The sequence below is a fragment of the Rattus norvegicus genome, chromosome 11 (genome assembly GCF_021556685.1).
Source record: "Rattus norvegicus strain SHRSP/BbbUtx chromosome 11, alternate assembly SHRSP_T2T, whole genome shotgun sequence".
Taxonomy (NCBI): Eukaryota; Metazoa; Chordata; class Mammalia; order Rodentia; family Muridae; genus Rattus; species Rattus norvegicus.
In genome coordinates this window covers 79,193,672-79,218,928 of record NC_141544.1, presented here as the reverse complement: position 1 = coordinate 79,218,928, position 25,257 = coordinate 79,193,672, and the positions used below count along the sequence as shown (strand labels likewise).

At 39.4% G+C, this 25,257-nt stretch overlaps 1 protein-coding gene across 6 annotated transcripts in view; it reads right to left on the bottom strand.

Moving 5' to 3' along the window:
* Sec22a (SEC22 homolog A, vesicle trafficking protein) overlaps window positions 1-25,257 on the bottom strand; it is a 59,710-nt gene that overhangs the window by 3,396 nt on the left and 31,057 nt on the right. For all 6 annotated transcript variants that reach the window (XM_087575276.1, XM_087575278.1, XM_087575275.1 and 3 more), the window contains 2 exon segments: window positions 10,199-10,314; window positions 2,238-2,303 (listed from right to left, as the gene is read on the bottom strand). In XM_087575276.1, coding sequence (XP_087431402.1) covers window positions 2,238-2,303; window positions 10,199-10,314 — 182 coding nt within the window.

The following is a 25,257-nucleotide window of genomic DNA, read 5'->3' as shown; positions in this document are numbered from 1 at the left end:
ATCTATAATTATATTAAATATAAATGGCTTATATACAGCAACTAAAAGAGATTGGCAAAGTAGACTAAAAAACCAATTTCACTATCATAAAATTGTATCAAATAACAGAGGCAAATTAAAAGTAAAAAGATGAAAAAGGATATATCATGCACATGAATCAAAAAAGGAAAGGTATAAGTATAAAAAATACACCAGAGCAAAGAAAATAATGACGAATGAGTCAAACTAACGAGACAAAAAAGTTTGTATGAACTAAAACCACATAACTTCAAAACATGTGAGACAAAACAAGAACTGAAATGAAAACTAGAAAGGTCCACAATTCCACTTCTAACAAGAGCAGAAATCAATGAAATTGAAAACAAAAAACAGAAGAGGGAAGAAACAAACAAACAAAAACCCAAACAAACAAAAAACAAAAACACTGATGGATTGAACAGCTGGTTCAATCAGTGAAACAGAAACTGACAGTAACAACTGTGACAATATAAATTACCAACATTAGAAAAGAAACACTATTATAAACATTGCAAATACCAAAGGAATATTGAGATATAACTTCCAATTATATATATACATATATATATATATATATATTAGATAAAATAAGACCACTTCCATAAAACCCACAAAGTCCCATAATTTCATGCAGTGAAATAGAAAATTTGAATCACTCTGTAACCATTAGGAGAATGGAATTTAAGGTAGTCTACAGCCAGGTTAATAAAGGCCATAACATTGTGGTAGAAGGGTAATAGACAAATGACCGTAACTCAGAACCAGAAAGTCTTACAAAACACACCCAACTTAGTTTGTATAGAGTGCAAAATCAATTCCATGGAAGAAAACAGTCTAATAAAGAAATGGTGCTAGAGTACTTGGTCATGTATGAACAATTAAAACAGAAAAATAAATAGAATTTTTGACTTGGTTGGGCACACAGTCAGCATGATATAGGGGAAAGAAGCTGGTCTCTAACTCTGAAGCATTAGCCTTGGCTCCTCCCTTTTCCTGGCTATGCCATCTCAGAACAGTACTGAGAGTCCTTTGCCCTCACTTTTTACAAATGAGACCATAATCTTGTATGACAGGGGTGTAGGATTAAAGTGGGAAACTCTCAAGAGAACACTGTGCAATCTGAAGCACACTGTGTGCCCCTAACAAACACATGGCTCTACATTACCTGTATGAAATGTCATTTGTCCTAATGAAACCCATCATATAATAAGACTTCTAAAATTAACTTTAAGAAAATTCAAGGGGTTGGGGATTTGGCTCAGTGGTAGAGTGCTTGCCTAGCAAGCGCAAGGCCCTGGGTTCAGTCCCCAGCTCCGAAAAAAAAGAAAAAAAAAAAAAAAAAAAAGAAAGAAAATTTGAAGATTTTTAAGTGAAGTCACTAAAACGATAATGTATAATGTATGTTTATGTAAAGCTCAAATATCTATCAAAGTATTTCTCCAAGGAGTTCTACTGAATTTTGGGTAGTCTTAAGTGCATACCGAGCTTTAAATATTCCTACCTTTTCTTTTTTCCCCATAGAAGCTAAAGGGACATGCCATGTATAAAGGTTAAGTCAATGGAGTCTGTTTGCTCCTAAGTTCTAACAAAATTATTCCTGAGTTTGGGTCACTGCCATGGGCATTCTTCCCATGTCTCCCATGACCAATCATCTCCCTACCCCAGGTACAGAGCCTGAGCCCTCCTGAGCAAGTGTCCTACCACTCTGTCCCTTCTCAGTGGCAGTATGTCCTCACTGCCTTGCTGCCGCTGCCACTGTATGCTCCCGTTGTTTTCCATCCCATTACTACAATCGGCTCCCAACTGGTTTCCTAACTCCTAGTCCTTCTGCTTACAGTCCATCCCACTCGGCTGCTAAGAAGTCATGTCTACTTAAGAATCCTAAAATATTATGTCACTCCCTGTGCAAGGCTTCCTCCAGAGCACAAACCCTCTGGTTTTCACTAGAAAATGCACAAGTAGCCTTTCTGCCTTGGCATATGACATGGCATCCTGATCCCGCATCACAGAGAAGGGGTAAGAGTAAGTCCACTGTGAACATCTGTCTACAACTCAAGATTGACGTGTAGGCCACAAAGATAACAGAGGTTCAAATCATAGGAGAGGCAAATGACTCAGACAGCATTCTTACGCATTTTAAATACATGGGCAATTATTAGACTGGACACCTGAAACAAGCAGCAATGGGGGCTATTTGTCACACCTGGGAGGAGACCTACCTGGTAAAGGCAGGCCGCTGTCCCAAGGAAAAATGCAATCATGTAACTAAAGTCCTCACCATCACTCTGTAAAAACAAAACAAAGATCACCTTTTTACTGACAGTACTTATTTTAAAAAGCCAAGAACAATCTACCAGGATAGGATATGTTAATTTTATACATACTCAAAGATTTTACAAAGTGGTGTATAAAAATTGTGAGTCTGAAAATAGAAATATAAAACACATGGTTAAGACAGGGACAGAGAAGCATGCTGGAGATATGATTCCACAGTTAAAAGTCCTGACTGCTTTCCCAGAGAACAGGGGTTCAATTCCTAGCACCCATGTGATGACTCATAAATGTCCGTAACTCCAGTTCCTTCCTGACCTTCATGGACTCCAGGCAGCACACAAGTGGTACACAGACATACATGCTGACAAAATACCCATACATATAAAATACATTTAAATTTGAAAGGCAGAGGAATGGGAAGTTGAGGAAAACTACATGAATTCTCTGTCTTGGTCTCACCTATCAATGGCCTGTCACCCCAAGGAAAGAGGAGAAACACTAAAGAAAAGCCAGCTTCTTCATTATACAGAAAATCTCTTCTCCCTAGTAAAACCACATAAAATGCACACCACCCTGGCAGTGATCAAGTTTCTCTTGCTCATGAGGGTCACCACTTAAATGCACTCTGACAAACTTTACTGCCCAGAAGCACATAAATGAATAGCCTAATAAAGTAACTTGACATGATAAATAAAACTGTGGCTACTGAAAAGCTGCTGTCCACTAGAGTGTGCTAAATCCCCAAAAGAGGGATCAGGCCTTGTTATAAAGCCACTATGCTAGAAAACAGAAAAACAGAACAGAAGAGCCTGTGTGAAGAGAACCAAGCGCTGTCCTTGGTTCCTATGAAGTTTCAGCATTGAACTTCCTTCAATGCATAGATGAACAGTACATACAACCAAGGCAGGAGGAGTATGTGTTTTTCTTCCAATGCAAAGACATTTCACCTACTCTTATTTTAGAAAGAACAATTTTCTTTTTCCTACAGGGTCTCATTATATAGTCCAGGCTGGCCTCAAATGCTCAATCCCCTTGCTGAGCTGCTACAGGCTGTCACTATGTAGCCCAGGCTGGCCTCAAATGCTCAATCCCCTTACTGAGCTGCTTGCTCAGCTTTCTAGATGCTGGGATTACAAGACTGTGCCACCAAATGTGCCTCTGCCCATGGGGGCGGAAGGATCGTTATATAATAGAAAGAACAAATTGCCTTAGTGCAGTTGATTAGGTACAGAACGGTCCACGAGGCAGAGTGGCTTATCTTAGAGAGATCTTGAAACAGAAACTATTAATCTTCCAGAACTGCTCAGGCTGGTTCTGCTCCAGAAGCAGGCAGATCAACATGAAGCCTTTCGACTTTTTTAATTCAAAGACTTGAATTAAACTTCTGCTTTTTTTTAAGTTCTTTTCCTCCTGATTATAAAAGTTTATGCTCAAGCTGGGCAGTGGTGACGCATGGTTTTGATCTCAGCACTTGGGAGGCAGAGGCTGGCAGGCAGATCTCTGAGTTCAAGGCCAGCCTGGTCTACAGTGTAAGTTCTAGGAAAGCCCGATCTAAAGGAGAAACACACACACACACACACACACACACACACACACACACACACACACACACACACACACACACAGCATTTATGTCCATACAAAGAAGCCCATGTTGTTCTTCATAAAGGAAAAAGATTGTTAACCTTTTCATGTGTTTGTTTCTCTCCACTCTCCATCCTCAAAGAAATGGACCTATATTTTTGCATGCTGCTCTGCTATTTTGGTTGATTCATAAATACTTTCTGACACTGTAAATACATCGACCATAGAATATGTGAAAGAATATATAACCTTTCAACATATAACAGAACCTAATTACTGGTCCTATAGGGTTTTTTTCCATAAATTTACATTGCCATTTGAAATCTCTCTTAAGTGATTTTACAAAACCTCAAAGCGTGATTCCAGAGTCAGTCTGACCTGTGCTTAAATCTTTATTCACAAGCTGCACTTTTGATTTCTTAACTCATTTTTTTCTTTGGAAAACAGAAATAGATCTTTCTACTTTGTAGTAAGTATTCCAGATAATTCTGAGTCTGAGAACCTCAGGTCACTGGTGTTTATAGTGCTTGGGCGTGTGGAGTCTAAGCTCCCATCCAGCACACTGTGAGATGAGACCCACAGCGTCCTGTCTGCAACTGGGCTAGTTACTGGCAAGGAGATCACCGACTTCCAGGGCAGCATCTCCACGGTTGTCCCAGGATTCATTTTCTAATACTCCATATGAAAACTACCTCCGCTTTGGCATCGGTCTAATTATCACCATTTCAAAACTGATCTTTAGAAGGACCCATGCAATATAAAGCAATGGGATAAAAGCTTATACATTCCCGAGGTGTCAACTCACAACCACCTTATTAACATTTCTAAACTCAGAATAAGGCTAGGAAGCAAGTGCAAATAATCTAACTTACACATTGCTGTGAACATGAAATCAAATTTACCAACTGAAAAAATACATGTACATGCACACAACAAATAAAAACCTTGGTGCCATATATTTTAATAAATCCTTATCACTCTAAGTAGTGGTTACTAATCTAGAATAAGCAAACTTATGCCATCTTATTTCTTCGAATTCTACGTTGTGTGTGTGTGTGTGTGTGTGTGTGTGTATACACATATAGGCATGCACATACACATACCCCAGCAAACAGATGGAGGTCAGGAGAAAAGTTCCAAGAGTCAGTTCTCTCCCTCCATCCTAGGGGTCCAGGAACCCAACTAAGCAATTAGACCTGTAGCAAGGGCCTTTTCCAGCAGAGCCATGTCACCAGCACATTTATCTGGAATCTTTTAACAACGACAATATACAGGAATGCCGATTCATGTTCAGAGTCAGACATGCCACAAGCACAACGTAACATACTAGAATATAAATGCTGCAACAATCTTTAGTATACAGAGTATTTACAAATCAAGGTTATAAAACTAAATTAGTTCCTATACACTATACTATACACAATCAGGAAATATACAATATATTATCCATTAGATTAAAGTTATACTTTCCAGATGAAGTCTTTATTTACTTTTCCTTCTTTTCTAACAACAGGGACTCACTATACAGTCTTGGCTGGTCTGGAATTCTCTCTGTATATCAGGCATGCCTTGAACTCACAAAGATCCTAAAGGCATATGCCACTGCACCTCGCAAATAAACCCTTTACTTGTAAATCAAATATTATAGAAATATGGAAGCTTTGATTCAACTTTTTCAACTCTTTCACTAGCAAGAACTAAATAACTCCACTTAGATAATTTTTAATTTTTGTATAAAATTCTACAGAGAAGGCTTCAAGAAGATCTATTTAACTTGTGATTTAAAGAGATTATTCCTAACACAAAATACACTGATAAACCAAAGGAGACTAGGACCAACTCTAAAGGCTTCAGTGAAGAAAAAAATATGACTTTTCATTTTTATAAACTGTGAACAATAATAACTCTGAAGGAAAGAAAAAGTGACCAACATCAAGTCATTGCCCCACAAAAGATTTACCTGTATCTGAATTTTTGGTACTTGAATCTACCCATTAAATTGGATTAACAAAAGATGATATTTTTCCTTCTGTTTTTCATTGCTGAGGACTGGACCGAGGGCTTTCCTACTGCTAGGCTACTGCTCTAGCAATCAGTTCCACTCCTGGCCCAACACTTGTTCTGATGAGCAATTTTATGTGGTTCAAAGTAAAAATAATCTATGAAGAGCCACTTCGTGAAGCCTTGCTGCCACTCTGTCCCCATCTGCCAGTTCCCACCATGTTTATTACTTTCTCATCTTTCCAGAGCTTGTTTAAGCCAATTAAAACATGCTGCTATTCAACCAGACCATTCTCGGTGTGTGTATATGGGGAAGGGGCAGTAAGCTGGCAGGGGCTAGTGCATACAAGGTGTATAGATCAGATCTGTATTTCACTGGCATTCTCAAAATGGCACAGAATTTATATATGGATCTTAAAACACAGATCAGATTGCTGAACCACGCACGCGCCATTCTAACTGGGGCATTAATGTTCTCACATGGCCTATGCAAGGGGCAAGGTTCTACCCCAACAGGTAGAAGAAGCCTAATCCACGCTTCTAAGAGCAGACTGGGTTCAACAAGTTGAACTTTTAACTGCGGCCAAGTAGAGCTGCACCTCACTGGAGAACATCAAAGCTCAGGGTAAGAACAGACCTCCCTTCCCAGTTTTCCTTGGACTGATCATCAAAGAAAAAGTCTTTGTTTTCCTCTTGGCTTTTAAAATACACTGTGTGTGTGTGTGTGTGTGTGTGTGTGTGTGTGTGTGTGTGTGTGTGTGTGTCCGGCCAAGTGCTATATTAAAGGAGTATTCCACAGGTCCAACTAAAATAGATTTTTTTTTTTTAAGATCAGCGTTAAGCATACAGAAAATGGAGCAGTCTTCATACCCCCTAACTCCCGGCTCAGTCTCCAGTACCAACTGGAACCCATGGCACATTCATGACAAATTACCGTCCAGTAATTTCCGCTCTTCCTATTGTAGGCTCTGTGGTTTGGACAAATGCACAGTGGCAAACACTAAGTCACAAAGCACCATTTCACAGGTCTGAGAACGTCAGACTTCCCACCCCAGCATAACTATAGGACTGACTGTCGATAGGTCTGCCTCTTGCAGAAAGTGTCCAGGATGTGAGGGGGTGATGACCCCAAATCTCTAACCCATGGCACCTGCAGAACTTGTAGGCTAGTGAACACCTCCACATGTGAGGGGTGATAAGCTCAGCTCCAGTGGGACAGAAACTCATAATCAGATCTTTCCAGTCTCTCCCTACACATGCACCTCTTTATCCATCTGTATCCTTTGAAATATCCTTCGTAATTAGCCACCAAATGTGCTTCTGAGTACAGGAACCATTCTAACAAGTGACTGCACCAGATGAGGGAGTTGTACAAACCTCTCTTACAGCCAGCTGATGGTCATCTGTACAATCTCCCCATAGGACTGACATCTCAAGTAAGGGTAGGCCCATGAGACTGAGCCTTAACATTGAAGTTTTGTCCTAAGTCTTCTGTTCAGACAGTATAAAAACTGAACGAAACTGTAAAACATCTGGCTGGCACTGGAGACTTGCTTGTTATGGAAAGACCTCCCACCAACCTAGTGGTAGCAGTAAAACTTTGAGTTTTGTTAGTGAGAATACAGAATAAAGACTTCTGTTTTTTCCTATGTACTGTGTCTTTCCTTTCCATATAAACTTTGCAATCACTTAACTGAATGCACAAAATAACCAGCGGGGACGCTCCTGGGCCTGGGTTCAACCGATACATCAGCACGCAAAGAACCAACACTGCAACACTGTAGAGGGCTCCACTCGAAATGTGGACTTGCTCTCCGTTTATTCAATCTTTGGTTTCTTTGGTTTCTAATCTACCTCATATGAGTCCTGTATGTGTCTTAGATTTACTTATAAGCATCTCTTTTTTAGAACTTTTAAATTTCAATTGTTGCTGGAATTTAAACAGTCTGTACAGTTTCACTCTCTCATTGTTATGCAGCTATAATCACCTAATAACCTCAGGAGCCTTTGGTTGGGTCTTGGGGGTCATTATACAGATAATTATGCCATTTGCAGACTTCTTTCTTCCTTCCATATGTATTTTTCAGCTAGGATTTCCAGTATGCACAACTTACATAGGAGAGGTAACTGGAGACAGCTTTATCCTGTTTCTGTTTTAGGAGAAAGGTATCCAGTTTCTTAAAGATGTTAGTTGCTTAAGATCTGGAATGGATTTTCCTTATTAAGGTGAAGAAATTTCCCTCTACTCCTGGTTTGCTCCAAGTTGTTTTTTTCCCTTTGTTGCTGTAGTTGGGTTTTTTGTTTTTTGTTTATCATGAACAAAGATTTTTCTGGATTTTGTCAAATTCCTTTCTACATCTACTGATGTGATCATGTGATTATTATTTCTCCTTTAGACTCTTGAAGTAATTGTATTTGATTTCAAATATTAAATCAGCATTGCACACTTGGGATAAATCCCACTTGGTTCTTGTATATTTTTATTCATTACTAGATTTGGTTTAATATATTGCTAAAGATCTGTGTCCAAGAAAGATAGTTTACAAAGTGGTCTTTTAAAATATAAACAAGCTGAGAAATCTCAGAACAAAAAGTCAATTATATCTAAATAGCAAACAGCTCGATCTAATTGTGCTTCTGAAACTTAACACCGTCTCACCACAATCACACCATGTATTACCGATCGGAGGGAAAACACAGAACGATCAGCAATGAAGGAAAGTTGAGGTCAGCAGCAGCATTTCCAAAGCATGAAAGGCTGCAGGATACAAAAGCTTCCAGAAGAGGAAGGACAGGATAACTGAGTGCATGAAGGGAATCTATACTCCCTTAACAAGTTGCGCCAGACCACCACCTTATAGGTAGGCACTCTGACTTGTAGGTGCTAAGATCTGAGCCATGGCTCCCACAGGACCAGTTAGTGAACATGGTTTTGTGACAGAAAGCTTCTCTCTGCCTAGGGTTACTCTATCTACAAAGTTAACTTTTTTACACACCTACCCCACCTTTTTTTCCCTATTATATCAATAAAATGTTTTAAAGACTGTTTTATTAGCTTTTTCACTCTGCAGTTTCAAATCGCCCATTTCTTCTTGTTGGCAGCTTACTTAGCTGGCTGAAAACTGGAATAAATCCAACCTAGCAGGGTAGGGGGGTGAGACGAGAAGCTAGAGGGATGAAAGCCAGCATCTAGTGAATGAGAGGGGGCAGGGGCTATGCCTGTGAGGAATTGTTTAGAAGAGAAATTGACAAGGGAAGTCCCATGCATTCCTTTTAGGACCCATGATGTCAGGACCTATGATACCATCTGCTTTCTGTTGGTTTTAGGTGGCTGAACCTAGAGGACACATAGAATGGTACCATGAACTAGCGTGGTGAGCACGTTTTAAGGTATCTGGAACTTAATGCTGGAGAATACACACACACACACACACACACACACACACACACACACACACACACACGGCGGGCGTGAAGGGGGAAACAAAGGGAAGAACATCTGTGATCTGAAATGTGCTGGCCATTTTAAGAAAGGAGATTTTAGAAAGTACAGGAAGAGAATAGGTTAGATAGTCTGATAGCTAAAGGCCCTGGAAGAAACTACCCTAGAAAATAAAGACTATGAAGAAACCAGTGACCCTCCCCATACACAGGCAACTTGGGCCACTACCAGAGGGAACGGCAGCAGAGCTCACTGAGTTGTGTCCCATAAGTTGTGTCCCACAAACTATCTTCCTGTTCCACCTTTCTCTGCCTCTTGTTCCTTACAAAGCCAGCTCATCAGCTCTCCTGGGCTCTCCGAATCACAGCAGCTCTCCCCGCTGGCTCTAAGAATTTAGTTATCACACCTAGACTCCTTTGGTATTAACTTAAGCTGTGAGAATCCAGAGTCCATGCTATCAAGCTTGGTGTTCCCACAGTGCCTGCCAACAGCACCTCCAAGAGAACACATGGTAAAGGAGCATGCCAACCGGAAGTACGTGTGTGTGTGTGTGTGTGTGTGTGTGTGTGTGTGTGTGTGTGTGTGTGTTTTGAGACAGGGTCTCACTGTATAGCCCAAGCTGGCCTGGAACTCATTCTGTGATTTCAGCCTTAAATCTGTAACTCTCCTGCTTCAGCCTCCCAAGGGCCAAGATTACAGGCATACCCACAAGCCTTGGCTATGAGGTCATGCTTCTGAAGGAGAGCAGAGAAGGTCTGGTATAAGAACAGACTTGGAACTTGCACCGTAGATTATACTAAGACCTAATCTAATTCAAATCAATTCTGTAACAATAGAGTGAATAGGCAGTCACCGGAAACTACAAAAATAGCACAGTACCTGCAGGAGGCTTTCAATGGCATGAAAGCCTCGAATTAAATTCAGAGCTCCACATAAAAGACTAAGGATAAATGCCACAATCCCTGACAGAGTTGCTGGTTCTAGTCGCTGGTGGGCTGAAAAAGAAAAGGAATGGTTAGAAATGAATACCAGTATCTCTTGTTAGTTGAGCTTATGTGGACAGAAATTCATTGCTCAACTTAGATGAGTCAAATGTAAATAACTTTAAACAATGTATTCAGCAATTAAACAATATATGTAGGCAAAAGTTCTCTGTGTAGCCCTGGCTCTCCTGGAACTCGATCTGTAGACCAGGCTGGCCTCAACTCAGAGATCCCCCTGCCTCTGTGAGGTAGATTAAAATTGTGTGCCACGATATCAAGTTTAAATATTTTTCTAAAGTGCAAAACATTTGGCAACATAAAAAGTCCCATTCTAAAGTCAAATGAAACTAACATTGCTTTTCTACATTTTAGTAGATACCTCTAACTTCTATTTGAGGGGAGAAGGTGCTATCAAGAACTCCTACCTGTCAGTAAATCACTTAGAAAAAAAAAAACTACTGCCCAAATATATGTACAATTTGCAATGTGGTACAAATATTTGCAAAAGATGACCTTGCTTGGAGAATGAATACAAAACTCCTGTGTTTTCTGAAAATGTTTAGAAAACACTTTTAAGGATAGCCATAGCTTGCTTTTAGCAAAGCCAACTTATCTGGGACTGAAGGCTATGAACCCTGCTATGTGGGCTATGTGAAAGCCCACATTTAGTCACAAACCCAAACTTGTCAATGGGATGCAGTCTTACAGCTGCAAAGACCAGTCCCCCCTTGGTCTTTTGAAGAAAAGTGACTAAAACAAACCCAAACTGAGAACACAGCAGCTAATATTGAGCATTTCATCTTTATGAAGGCAGTCCTTAATTTTCTGTTGTGCGATCACGTCCCTTCATGGCCATTTTATAGTTATTAGGCTTTACAATTGTGCCTGAATGAAAACACAACTAAATACATAATCAGTAGGCTTCAAAAGGGACACTGGCAAAGCGAGAACAACAGAACCACATTTTTATTACTTTATTTAAACCACTGAAGTGTAAAAGCCCAACAATGAAGTTAATGAGGCAGAACGTTAATAAAGGAAAAGCTCAGATCTTTGCAAATTATATTCAGCCATCATTGCAGAAAATATTCCCCAAAGAGTTAATAAAAAACCCAAAAACACACATCTCATAGAGTATTCTTCAGATTCAGCAGAAACTACTAATCTAGAATAACATTTCATAATTTCTTTTGTGCCCATGTCTGGTCTTTCAATAAATTCCCTTCAAACTCTAATATGAAAATGGAAAACCAACTGTCGCTGTATAGGCTGATACCATGGTACTTCAGCAGCTGGAAAAGTCAACTGGTCTTATTTTAGAGCCTCTCTCTGTCCATGGTCCTTCCTCTCATAGTAAGAGAGGGACCTGGCCTCTCATAAAAAGCAAATGGGCTTTAGAAATAAAACCAACTAACAACTGAATAATTATCAAATCACACTTCCATATGAAACAAGTTTTACCTCACCAAAAACAAAAACAAAGGCAAAAAAAACAACAAAAAAACAAAACCTAGACAGTGAAAATTCTAGCTTTACCTGGTTAAGTAAGGTATGTTCAAAAGAAAATCACTACCATTTTCATGTGTTAATAACAATATATTTAAGAAATGAACAAGCTCTCTCTGCTCCCAAACCCCGTGGGAGAGAGACCTCACCGCCTGGTCAGGTGGGCACTCCTGAGGCTGCAGAGCGGAGGAGACCACCAACACTGCCCATCCCTGCCCACATCCCTGGCCCAAGAGGAAACTGTATAAGGCCTCTGGGTTCCCGTAGGGGAGGGCCCGGGAGCGGCAGGAACCCTGCGCCTGAGACACCGCCGGAACCTGAAGGAAACAGACCGGATAAACAGTTCTCTGTACCCAAATCCCGTGGGAGGGAGAGCTAAACCTTCAGAGAGGCAGACACGCCTGGGAAACCAGAAGACACTGCACTCTGCACACATCCAGACGCCAGAGGAAAACACCAAACGTCATCTGGAACCCTGGTGCACGGAGGCTCCCGGAAAGAGCAGCGCAGATCTTCCTGGTTGCTGCCGCCGCGGAGAGGACTTAGGCAGTACCCCACGAGCAAACTTGAGCCTTGGAACCACAGGTGGGACCAACTTTTCCCCTGCAACAAACCTGCCTGGTGAATTCAAGACACAGGCCCACAGGAACAGCTGAAGACCTGTAGAGAGGAAAAACTACACGCCCGAAAGCAGAACACTCTGTCCCCATAACTGGCTGAAAGAAAACAGGAAAACAGGTCTACAGCACTCCTGACACACAGGCTTATAGGACAGTCTAGCCACTGTCAGAAATAGCAGAACAAAGTAACACTAGAGATAATCTGATGGCGAGAGGCAAGCGCAGGAACCCAAGCAACAGAAACCAAGACTACATGGCATCATTGGAGCCCAATTCTCCCACCAAAATAAACATGGAATATCCAAACACACCAGAAAAGCAAGATCTAGTTTCAAAATCGTATTTGATCATGATGCTGGAGGACTTCAAGAAAGACGTGGAGAAGTCCCTTAGAGAACAAGTAGAAGCCTACAGAGAGGAATCGTAAAAATCCCTGAAAGAATTCCAGGAAAACATAAATAAACAAGTAGAAACCCATAGAGAGGAGACACAAAAATCCCTGAAAGAATTCCAGGAAAACACAATCAAACAGTTGAAGGAATTAAAAATGGAAATAGAAGCAATCAAGAAAGAACACATGGAAACAACCCTGGATATAGAAAACCAAAAGAAGAGACAAGGAGTCGTAGATACAAGCTTCACCAACAGAATACAAGAGATGGAAGAGAGAATCTTGGGAGCAGAAGATTCCATAGAAATCATTGACTCAACTGTCAAAGATAATGTAAAGCAGAAAAAGCTACTGGTCCAAAACATACAGGAAATCCAGGACTCAATGAGAAGATCAAACCTAAGGATAATAGGTATAGAAGAGAGTGAAGACTCCCAGCTCAAAGGACCAGTAAATATCTTCAACAAAATCATAGAAGAAAACTTCCCTTACCTAAAAAAAGAGATACCCATAGGCATACAAGAAGCCTACAGAACACCAAATAGATTGGACCAGAAAAGAACCACCTCCTGTCACATAATAGTCAAAACACCAAACGCACAGAATAAAGAAAGAATATTAAAAGCAGTAAGGGAAAAAGGTCAAGTAACATATAAAGGCAGACCTATCAGAATCACACCAGACTTTTCGCCAGAAACTATGAAGGCCAGAAGATCCTGGACAGATGTCATACAGACCCTAAGAGAACACAAATGCCAGCCCAGGTTACTGTATCCTGCAAAACTCTCAATGAACATAGATGGAGAAACCAAGATATTCCATGACAAAACCAAATTTACACAATATCTTTCTACAAATCCAGCACTACAAAGGATAATAAAGGTTAAAGCCCAACATAAGGAGGCAAGTTATACCCTAGAAGAAGCAAGAAACTAATCGTCTTGGGAACAAAACAAAGAGAAGAAAAGCACACAAACATAACCTCATATCCAAATATGAATATAACAGGAAGCAATAATCACTATTCCTTAATATCTCTCAACATTAATGGCCTCAACTCCCCAATAAAAAGACATAGATTAACAAACTGGATACGCAATCAGGACCCTGCATTCTGCTGCCTACAGGAAACACACCTCAGAGACAAAGACAGACACTACCTCAGAGTGAAAGGCTGGATAACAACTTTCCAAGCAAATGGTCAGAAGAAGCAAGCTGGAGTAGCCATTCTAATATCAAATAAAATCAATTTTCAATTAAAAGTCATCAAAAAAGATAAGGAAGGACACTTCATATTCATCAAAGGAAAAATCCACCAAGATGAACTCTCAATCCTCATCTTCGGTTGGTTTATATACAAGTGTGCAATTTCTAGGCTTGAAAGTAAGATGATGCTATCTGGTGCTGGATAGAGGAGCCTTATTTTTTATTATGGCAGCTTGCTATTTTTGTAACATGGTGATTTGGTTGAACACAATAAAGTACAGTAGTAACTGATCTCCCCTTCTTCCTGGATGAGTGAGGAGATGATTAAATGTTGATGTCAGCATCCTTGAGCATATTCAGATGAGCTTCTGCTTCTGTTGAAAAGGATGCTGTGTTTGATTGTGGTCCGAAGCTTTGAAGCACTACTTGGCATCTCCTTCCTTAGAGGTCTCACTGTTTAAACATAACAGATTTGATAGCTTGTTGGTAAGGTGAGGTCCAGCTTGTCTCCACTAGGTCATCTTCATGTGAATCCGGTGGTTATACGTTTTGTTCTAGGGATATTTCATTTTTTTAATAACGGTTTTAGCTGACATTCATGGAGAGAATGAATCCTTAGAACTGTGCCACTAGTGAAAGGAAATCCTGTCTAGAGTATGTTTCTTTACAAAGCTGTGTCACACCATCCTTTGGGCCCTCTGCTGGAAAAGTAGAATCAAGTCTCAAATAATGCCTTTTAAATTGTATCCTCTAGTATTATAGATGTAGGACAGTACTGTATCATACCTCTGTGGATGTAAAATAGCTTGTACCTACTTTATGATACGTAGTAGTGACCGTGCTTTATCAGAGCTGTTTTTAATGATGTTGCTCAGAATGTTTTCTTTCCAGATGATGATTGAGAAGCTAATTTAGAAAAAAAAAAATGGTGCCAGGTACCACAAGAGTAACAGAACTGTGCTGTTTTCTCGGGTTTTGTTTTTTTACTTTTTTTTTTTTTTAATGGAGTGTGCTGGATGTCTCTACAGTTTTGTTCAGATGACTGCAGAACCTGGAAAAGCTGTTGCTGCTGTTGATGCATAACACACTGCTATTATTGGTCTTTTTATATAAATATAAATATATATATAAATAAAAAAAATAAAAAAATAAAAATAAATATTTTCAAAGAGAAAAAAAAAGAAATGAACAAGCTAAAAAAAAGAAATGAATAAGCTAATATGAATTATTAAGTTTCTAACACTTGCCTTTTGGCCTTAGAACATGTGTTTTATAGTAAAGGTATACCATTTATGAATTCATCATTTCAAAATGACCAAAGCTAATTTTAAAAGATAAAAACAAGTGCTAAGAAGATAAGGCGAGGGGTTGGGGATTTAGCTCAGTGGTAGAGCGCTTGCCTAGGAAGCGCAAGGCCCTGGGTTCGGTCCCCAGCTCTGAAAAAAAGAACCAAAAAAAAAAAAAAAAAAAGATAAGGCGAGCACTATGTACAAGGGTAGTTTTGGTAGTGTGCCAATTGGCTGTCGGCAACGATCTCTAATGTATTGATTTTTCTGCTTTATCCTCACCCCTTTCCCGGGACCTGTGGCTTGTTTTCTAAGAGTTATCAGGCAAATTTCATTCTGCAAACGCAAGACAATGGCACCATAGAGACAGTTTCCCAGTTTGATAAGCAAACGATATTTAACCACACGGTAATGTATTATTATTCTGTGTGCTATTTGTTACTTCAATGAGACAGATTCTATATATTCTGTAATCCAAAGTCTGTATGCAAAGTTTGTAGCACATTTCAGTGAGGCACCAAGCCAGGCCCTAGTAGGTACAGAGTATACCTGCTCTGTAACCAATGAGGGGCCGTGCAGGAGTATCATGAAGTCAGGTTGCATTGCCTCAACATGTTTTTTTCATTTTGCACTGTCAGGAACTGGAGACGACAGATGTGGGAGAATAAGATGTGCAGATAACCAATACAACTAAAAGGAGGTGGGAGGCCTCCAGGAGACAGGCCAGGAAACATCTGCATATAAAAATTCAACGGTATCCAATCTATTGCCCAAGAGATGTTTGTTGATGCCATAAGGCAGTTTCAGGAGGGAAGGGGAAGTTCAGATGGAAAGAAAGAAGTACCTGGTAATGCTGAGGCAAGAGCCCAGGTGCATGTGTCTGCAGCTAAAGTAGACACACAGAATGTTTACACAGAACAATGTTGAGAGAGACAGACAGACAGACAGACAGACAGACAGACATTCTCTTCATACAGCGTGTACAGGGAAGGAAAAACCTGAACATAAGGTCAGGGAGGCTGTACACAAGGGTAGGTTGGAAAGGGAAACCGGAGCAGCCATCACTAGTCTGCACAGACAGTGGACTAAACCACAGCACCTCGGCCCACATCAGACAGAGTACACAGGTGCAGTCTGGAGGAAGAGGCTAATAAGATAAGGACACTTTAAGACAGCTCCCTTTAAGAGAACATACTTACTCCCTACAGTACCACATAGGATTCTAACCTTATGATGCCCCTTCCTAATCAGAGTCATGGTCTCTTTTTTCTTTCTGTTACTCCCCTGCCTCCCACCCTCCCTTTCTTTGAGACAGAAATTCATCATGTGGCCCAAGCTAGCCTCAAACTTATGATTCCTCTGACTCAGGCTCCTGGCTGCTAGCATTGCAGACATTGGTTATCTACAATTCCTGGTCACCCCTGTAATATTTTAATTTTAATTTTATTAGATGGTGATTCTTATTCCCATCTTGAAAGTGTTTGCTATCTTTATAAAATGCCTCCACAATATTTAGCATAATAATTCACAGAAAAGATACGGCCAACTGAAAAGTTGTCTACAAAATTTATAAAACAGATGAAGGTTATAAAGATATAAGAAACTGGAGGAATTTTATGACTTTCTAAAAAGAAAAAGTAAAAGGAATATACACATTTTTAAAGGTCAGTAATAATAAACAATGGTATGGGTGTGAAGTAGTAGACCCTTGAGCTGCCACCTCTCTCCTAGAAACCAGGCCATGTGACCCCCAAGGATAGAGAGTTGACAAGAAAGCAAGCTACATTATAGCCTTGCAGCCCTTTTCTTCCAGTTGTGAAGTAAGTTTACAGTCCTATCTAGTGCCTGCCTCTAATAATACTTGCTGCTTAGCTAAGGCCCAGCTAGATCATGTGGTCTGAAGCTGACCTATTCCCCTGAAAACCTCCAAGAGTCAGAAACTTGATCTTAGAACATCAGAGTGTATTTCTCCCTTCAGGACCCTGGTCATCTTATACATAGCAGTCATCTCTCCTAAAGAAACGCCTCTCAGGATTTAAAGGAAAATCGGTCTGCCCTCCCTGACCCCACTTCAAGATTGTATCATGGTTGTCCATGGTTGTGAGGTTCTCCTAATAAAGCTCATTCTGAAGTGTTATTTTGTGTCAGCTCCTTTCTAAGTTATAACAATTACTTGTGGGACTGTGAGATGGTATAAATACTTGAAAAACTGTCAGCTCCTTATAGACTTAAGAATGCAACTAATCCTCCAATTCTGAAATGCTGCCCCCAGTATTTATAAATTAATATCTGAACATTTACATAATACAATATTTTAAAAGACAAAGAAAAAGTCAGGATTTACTACTTTATCAACTCAATCCATCATGGATATATTTCAATAAATAAATATGGCAAGATAGCAATACTCATGCTGGACCATAGGAAGAAATGATCAGAGGGTTTCAAAGAAAAGTCAAGAACTGTTTTTAAGGTGATTTTAAATTATTATAACAAAGTGGGGGAAGATTGAAAACCAGATAATTTCAGAGGTTCTCTCTCCCCACCAAAACAACCAACCAACCAAACCAAAAACTGTATTTTATCTTGAAGACTACAAAAAATATTATGTAGGCTTACTCTGAATTAAAATGAATTTTAAGGTTAATTTTAAAGTAAGCTCTAGTTTTATGTTACTCTTTATTAAAACAATTCCAGTTTCGTCTCACTTTCGTCTAGTGTCTGCTATTTAATAATTCAGCATGCCAACGTGGTCTAAAGTTCAAAGAGAACTTCTAGAAGTCAGTAGTACAAAGAATTTCTAACGGTCTACCTTTAAGTGGAAGCCCACCTCAAATTAAGACTATGCCCTATATCCTAAATTAAAGGGCAGAAATTCTAAGCCATGGCTATTGCTGGACCCATAGCAGTAGAGTTCCCAAAGAAGAGCAGGCCAGTGTTCCAAGACTAGGAAGTCATGGAGCTTCTCCACCCAGACACCACCAAGACTAATGCCCTGAGATAACTCTATGTCTAGTGTTACATCTAAGGCTTAAAACCCACGGTGGTGATCCCACTAAATAAACAGTGATTTCTGGGCAGGAGAGATGGCTCAGGGGTAAGAACTGGCTGCTCTTGCAGAGGGCTAGGGTTTAATTCCCACCATGCACCCATAAGGCAGCTCACATGATCTGTGACTACAGTTCCAGAAGCTCCAATACTCTTTTCTGGGCTCCTCATGCACCAGGCATACATAAGAAACACAAGCATACATGCAGGTAAAACACCCATACATATTCTTAACAAACAATAAAATTAAATTAAAACAACAATAACAGACCAAAATGCTGCTTTTCATTAACAGCCCTGCTTGGCTCTCCACACTGGTTATCTTGAAGAATGACACGTTTTCTATAAGTTCTGCTTGCAGGTGCTTTTCACTTTGTAGCTGAGATGACACTGAAATTCTGAGCAGCCCTACCCCCACTCCTGGTTTACTTGGTGCTGGGACTGAACCAGGGTCAAGCTCAGTAGTCAAATAAGTTATCAATTAAGTCACAGCCCAAGCCTAAAAGTGCATCTCTGAGATGATCTCTTGCTGGCGCTCATCAGTTCATTATCTTATACATCTACTAGACAGCGATTTGACAAGCTTTTTTCTCTGTCCTTGTAAGTGGAAGAAATATTTTGCTTCTACCAAGCAGTACATTAACCACGTTGTCACTGGCTTAGTTTACATCAGGGTTGGTTAAACTATGACCCATAACCAAATTCAGAGCACTCATCCTTTTACATAGTATCTATGACTAAACTGTGTTTGTGCATTATCAGCAGAGATACATCAGAGCCTATGTAGCCTTGAGAAGTCTAAAACATGTAGCATCTGGCCCTTTATAGAAAAAGTGTCCTGGCCCTTGGTTTACAGGGATCTAGTGTTTTAATACCCCACAGAATGGTAATTTGGTACATATTATTAATCTCATGGTGATAGTACTTGGAAAACAGATAGTAGTATATGACTTAGGTTTGATGCCTGAAGACACATGAATGCTAGACAATAAAAGTAAGTACAATTATAAGAGAGCATCACCTCAGTCAGTTGCTGGTGGTCAAAAGTTTAGAATATGTTGGTAAAGAATCAAGTTTATGCACCAGGCAACTGACACCACTAAGAAAAGATACACTACTGATTAGTATGCTTTTGTTTTTAACATTTTAAAGACATTACTGCATTTCTGCACATTTACTGAATTACAGTTTACTGAGTGACAGCAGATAAGGACCCAGAGAAACAGAGGATATAGTACACTACATGACACCCATGGGTTCAATGCAGTGCTGTGCAAAATAACTCTGAAACACAGGGATGATGCTCTGAAACCCAAACAAAATACTAAGAAAAGACCCTGGGTATGAAGCAATGACACGGTCTTTTGGCAAGGGAACAGTTTACACTTTGAAAACTTGTTCTTAGCTTGTTAGTCATGGTAGAACTTACGTTCACCCCACACTGAAATCGTTATACACTATAAAGGCAAAAATAATCATGGAAACAAATAAAAGATATGGCTAATAAGCCAGCAAAGAACAGAAAATTAATTTCAAAGATGAAGGCAGCTAGAGACCAAGGTAATCAGAACAGGGCATGACAAAGGAAACCTATGAGAGATGCCTCAGCCATTGGTACTTGCTGAGGCTCCTGCCAGGGTCCAAGCACACTTCCCAGCATCCACACAGAGCAGCTCACTGACCGCCTTAACTCCAGTTCCTAGGAATCTGACACCCTCTGCTGGACTCTTGAAGTACCACACACATGTGAACATATATTAAGAGACACATAAATAAAAATAAAAACGATAGATTAACACCCAATGATTCCAATAATGACATTAAACTAGCTTATTTGGTTAAACAAAAACAAAACAGGTGCATAGGAACAATTTTAAAGTCCAAAAGAGATTCCCTACTTTTCCAGTCTTCTCTGTGGACAAGGCAACACATTCAGAAGCTTGTTAGGTTTGGGAAATTCCATATTGCCTCTTCAGCCTGTCATGCCTGTGGTGAGCACTAGTAACATTTAAGGTTTTAAAGGTAGGCTCCAAGCCAAGAAAAAAAAAAACAAAAACAAAAAAAAACAACCAAACCAAAAGCCCACTTTGCCTTAAAGTTTGGGTGAAACTTCCTCAACACCCCATGCCTTGCAAGCTGTGAAGTGCCACAGCAATTCCAGAGGCAGCAGAGGCAGCAGAGGCACAGGCAGGCTTGCCGTGAGGGTGCTGGGCCAGGGAGGCACACTGGGGGGATGCACACTGGCAGTTTGTTTCTTCAATTAGCTTGCTGTGAGAAAATAATAGAGACTTAACTTAGTCACTGTAACAGCAAGCAACATGCCTCTATGAATTCCACCCAGATCTGCACTCACAAAAAAAAACAAAGGAAAGGACAGAAAAGAATAGAAAAATGAAAGAAAGAAGGAAGAGAAAAAAGACTCAACCAAGTCATATTTTCTATACTTACTTGAAATGAAAGCTTTGGAGGGGGCGCTAACTGGCTAGGCATAAGAGATGATGGGTAGTGTATTAAACAAGATCTAGTAAAACAAATCTTAACAACCCCCCCCCATTACATGTAGCATGCTAGTTACTCATCGCCAAACCACCCACCCTCACCTGCACTGACACTAAGGGAAAAGGGGAAAGACATCATTCTAAAAGCAAGAACGTTCCATACGTGTGAACAGTTGGCCTCTAAAGGAGGACAATTACACATATTACTAAAAACATGAGGAACCACTGCAGAGCAGTTAAAGAAAATAAACACATTGTAGCCACAAGCAATAATATTCATCCAGTGTACCCTGATGTAGCCTAAGATAAGACCTGAGCTCATAAGTTAGTATGATTATTAAAAGGAGGTCTAAGACCACACAGATACACAAAAATATAGAACCACTCCTGGTTAAATGATGACTGAAAAGAGTCCACAAGGCTGGCTTGCTATCTGTAAGACAGTTTCTAAAAAAAGGTATTATTAAGGTATTTCTTCACTGTGACTTTTATAAGTCCAACTCTCGGTTATTCCAGTGATCTTCAGGATGATCTCATCCAGGTAGACCAGAAGGTTACTGGGAGAGTACAGAGGGAAAAAGAGGGCTGATAGTCTAGCATTTCTTGCTGTGCTTCTCAAACTTACCAAATATGTGAAAATATTGCCTTAGGTAGGAAAAATAAGTCAAAACAAAGAGCAATGAACAAATGAACAGTCACCAGTCACTGTAGAAAGTAATGGCTGCACCATGGTGACTGATATCCATCCTGCTGGGTGCAGACAGCATCAAATGCAAGTCAGAGAGATCTGATACCCTTCAAATACCTGATGCTCCTCACTAGACCTTTAGGTTCCCCAATAAAGGGTATTGAAACACTACTTAAACAAAAGAATGCAAAGAGAAAGATAACAGATCTAATACTAAAATTAATTTTATTATAATATCTATATCACAAAGATTTCAAAGCTTAATATATTCCTAGGTACAAAGAACTCCAAAATAATGAAAAAACCAACACATCAAGAAAACAAATCACACATTTTAAAATACGTAATAAAGAGGGCTGGAGAGAGCGCTCAGTGGTTGCAGCACCCACATGAAGGTTCACAACCATCCATGACTCAGTACTAGGGAATCCAACACTCTCCTCTGTAGGCCACAAATAAACATGTGGTGCATAAACATTCATGCAGGCAAAACACTTACACACATAAAGAATTAAATCTGAAAAAATACTTAATATTGAAACTGATCACCCTAAAATGAGAAAGACAGAAATTCAAAAGTTCAGAAATTACAATACCTATTTCTCAAAGAATGGTTGAAGCAGACAGCAAATCAGATAAGATACAACAGATTTTAACAATATCAGGTACCATGATCTTACTAAGATCATCTTAGGTAGTTTGAAATAGCAACACTACCAATAGCAGGAAACAGAACACTCTTTAAAATAAGTAGAAAAGAATCACTAAAATAGGCTATTTTCTTGGGAATATATCAATTCTACATAAATTTAAAAATACTCAAGTCAAATTAAATTTGTCCTCTGAATGCAATGGAATTAAAAATCAATAGACACTTGAAAATGCCTAAATAAAAGTATATAATACTTTTCTAGATAACTTAGGAATCAAGAGAGAAATCAAAAGGAATTTTAAAAGTGTTTTAAGCAGAATAAAAATTAAAATGTGATATGTTCAAATCTCAGTAGCTAAACTGCTATTGAGAATGATACAGAAGAGCAAGTGCTCAGGCTAGAAGAGATCTCAAGCAAACTGCTCCAAATCTCAGAAAATAAAGCACAGAAAGATAACCAAGGTAAGCAGAACACAGGAAGCAATGAGCAGAACATGTTAATAAAATTGAAAATAAAACATCAATAAATGTAAAATTCTTAGTCAATAAAAGTGATCAATTTTTATATATTAGAAGAAAAGAAAAAAAGAAAAATTACCAATATCAGAAATAAGAAAGACATAATTGTGATTCTATGGAAAACAAAGGCATAAAGAAATATATATATTGTACATCAAAAATCTGTAACTTGAAAAACATAAACAGATTCCATAAAAAAAAAAAAAAAAAAAAAAAAAAGCTGCAACAGCTCACGAAGTAGAAACAGAAAAGCTGATTGGTCCTGGTCCTCGGAAAGAACAATTTAAACCTTCCCCAGACAAAAGCATTTGAGGTTTTATTGTTATGTCCTACAAGACATTTTCCAAAAATGTAGAAGATGTGAGAAAACCCTCCAGTATACTTTCTCATGTTAGCTGTGCACACATACTAAAACCAAACATGGCCATTATAAAGTAGGAAAACTAGGAATCAATTCCCCCTGTAAGACACTATAAATTATCAGCAAAACTTTAGCAAACTGGATCTGATCACATATAAAAAGGATAACATGGGGTTGGGGATTTAGCTCAGTGGTGGAGCGCTTGCCTAGCAAGTGCAAGGCCCTGGGTTCGGTCCCCAGCTCCGAAAAAAAGAACCAAAAAAAAAAAAAAAAAAAAGGATAACGCATCGTGGCTATGCAGAATTTATCATAGAACTGAAGATTTATTTAACAAAAAGCAATCACTGTAATTTGAAAAATCCTATGAGCGATGCAGTCACAGCATCTGACACGGTCTCAGATAATCTGTCCTCTCCTTAGACTCTATACTGAGTCTGTTTCTTAGGCTGTAGTGCTGTCTTCTAAATTACGTCTACTTGAATACTTCAAATATATACTAAACAAGTATATTTTAATTTCATTTAAATAAAATTTATGTGTACAGGTGTTTGGTCTGCACTTTGTCTGTGTGCCATTTACATGTGGTGCCCAAGGATCAGATTCACTGGATACTAGAATTATAGATGGTTGTGAACCACCATGTAGTTGTTGGGAATCAAATCCAAGCTTTCTGAAGTGCAGCCAGTCTCTTAAATGTTGAGCATCTCTCAAGTCCCATTTTGACTAGTTTTGTACCAATAAGATAAAATGGAAGAAAACAGTATATTCAATGCTTCCTTCTTACTGAATTACAAGTTACTTAAGTAATTATCTCTTATACATATATGATTTGTAAATATTTCCTCTCATTCTGTGGGTTGTCTTTTTACTCTGTGTTCATGTAAGGGTAAGTTTTAAATTCTGATGAATTCCATCTTGTATGTTTTGTCTTTTTGCAGTGTGGTTTTTTAAAATCAAATCTGACAAACCTAATGTTTTCTACTAAGAGTTTATAGCTGGGAACATGAGCTAAGGGTATGCTTGTGGCTACATAGCAGTCTAACATGGACCTCACTGTCCCAACACTGTATGATCTCCTGCTAGTCTAGAAGCCCTGTCAAGAAGGAACTGGCCACACTGAGAGAGTTCACTTCTGCCCTTTCAGCAGAACTACCCCATACTGATTACTATATCAGGGCAGTATGTTTAGAGGGTTGTGTCTTTCAGTTTTTCCAAGATTTTTTAATGTTGCATATATATACATATATATATACATATATATATCTTATATTTCTATACAAATTTTAGAATCAACTTGTCATTTTGTATTTTTAAAAAGCCCAGCTGACAGCATGCTGAGTCTCCATCTACTTGGGAGTATTGCCATCTTAACAAGGTTATCTGCTAATTTATAAATGTGGACCTGCTTTCCATTAATTTTGGTCCTCCTTAACTACTTTCAAAAATTATTTTGTTAGTTTTCAATATATGGGATGTCCATTTATCTTCACATTGCCTACTGCTGGTGTACAGCACAAAATTCTTAGATCCTGACGCTGTTACGCAGCTTCTCTGAATCCACGCACTTGTTCTAATATTTTTCTAGAAGTATCCTTAAGATTTTCTGGAGAAAAAGCAACATACAAATGAAATGATCTATTCCTTCCTTTGAAATTCCAATATCACTTTATTTTTTCTTTATGCATTTGTTTAGTGACTGACTTTAATTATTTAAATGAATTATTTCCCCCTTCTCTCATATTTGTATAATCAAATCATATATGAAGTTTCATGTTCAGACCACATTTAAGAATACTAACGAGAGCTCGTAGGCAGCACCCCACGAGCAAACTTGAGCCTCGGGACCACAGTTAAGACCAACTTTTCTGCTGCAAGCGACCTGCCTGGTGAACTCAGGACACACAGAGGCACTCTGTGGCACAAATTCCTCTAGGACCGGGCACTTCCAGTATTTAGTGGGGGGGGGGGAGGGGAGTCCCAAACCAGCGGATCCCTGCAGCTCTCTGCTCCCAAACCCCATGGGAGAGAGACCGCACCGCCTAGTCAGGTGGGCACTCCTGAGGCTGCAGAGCGGAAGAGACTACCAACACTGCCCACACCTGCTCGCATCCCTGGCCCAAGAGGAAACTGTATACGGCCTCTGGGTTCCCGTAGAGGAGGGCCCAGGAGCAGCAGGTCTG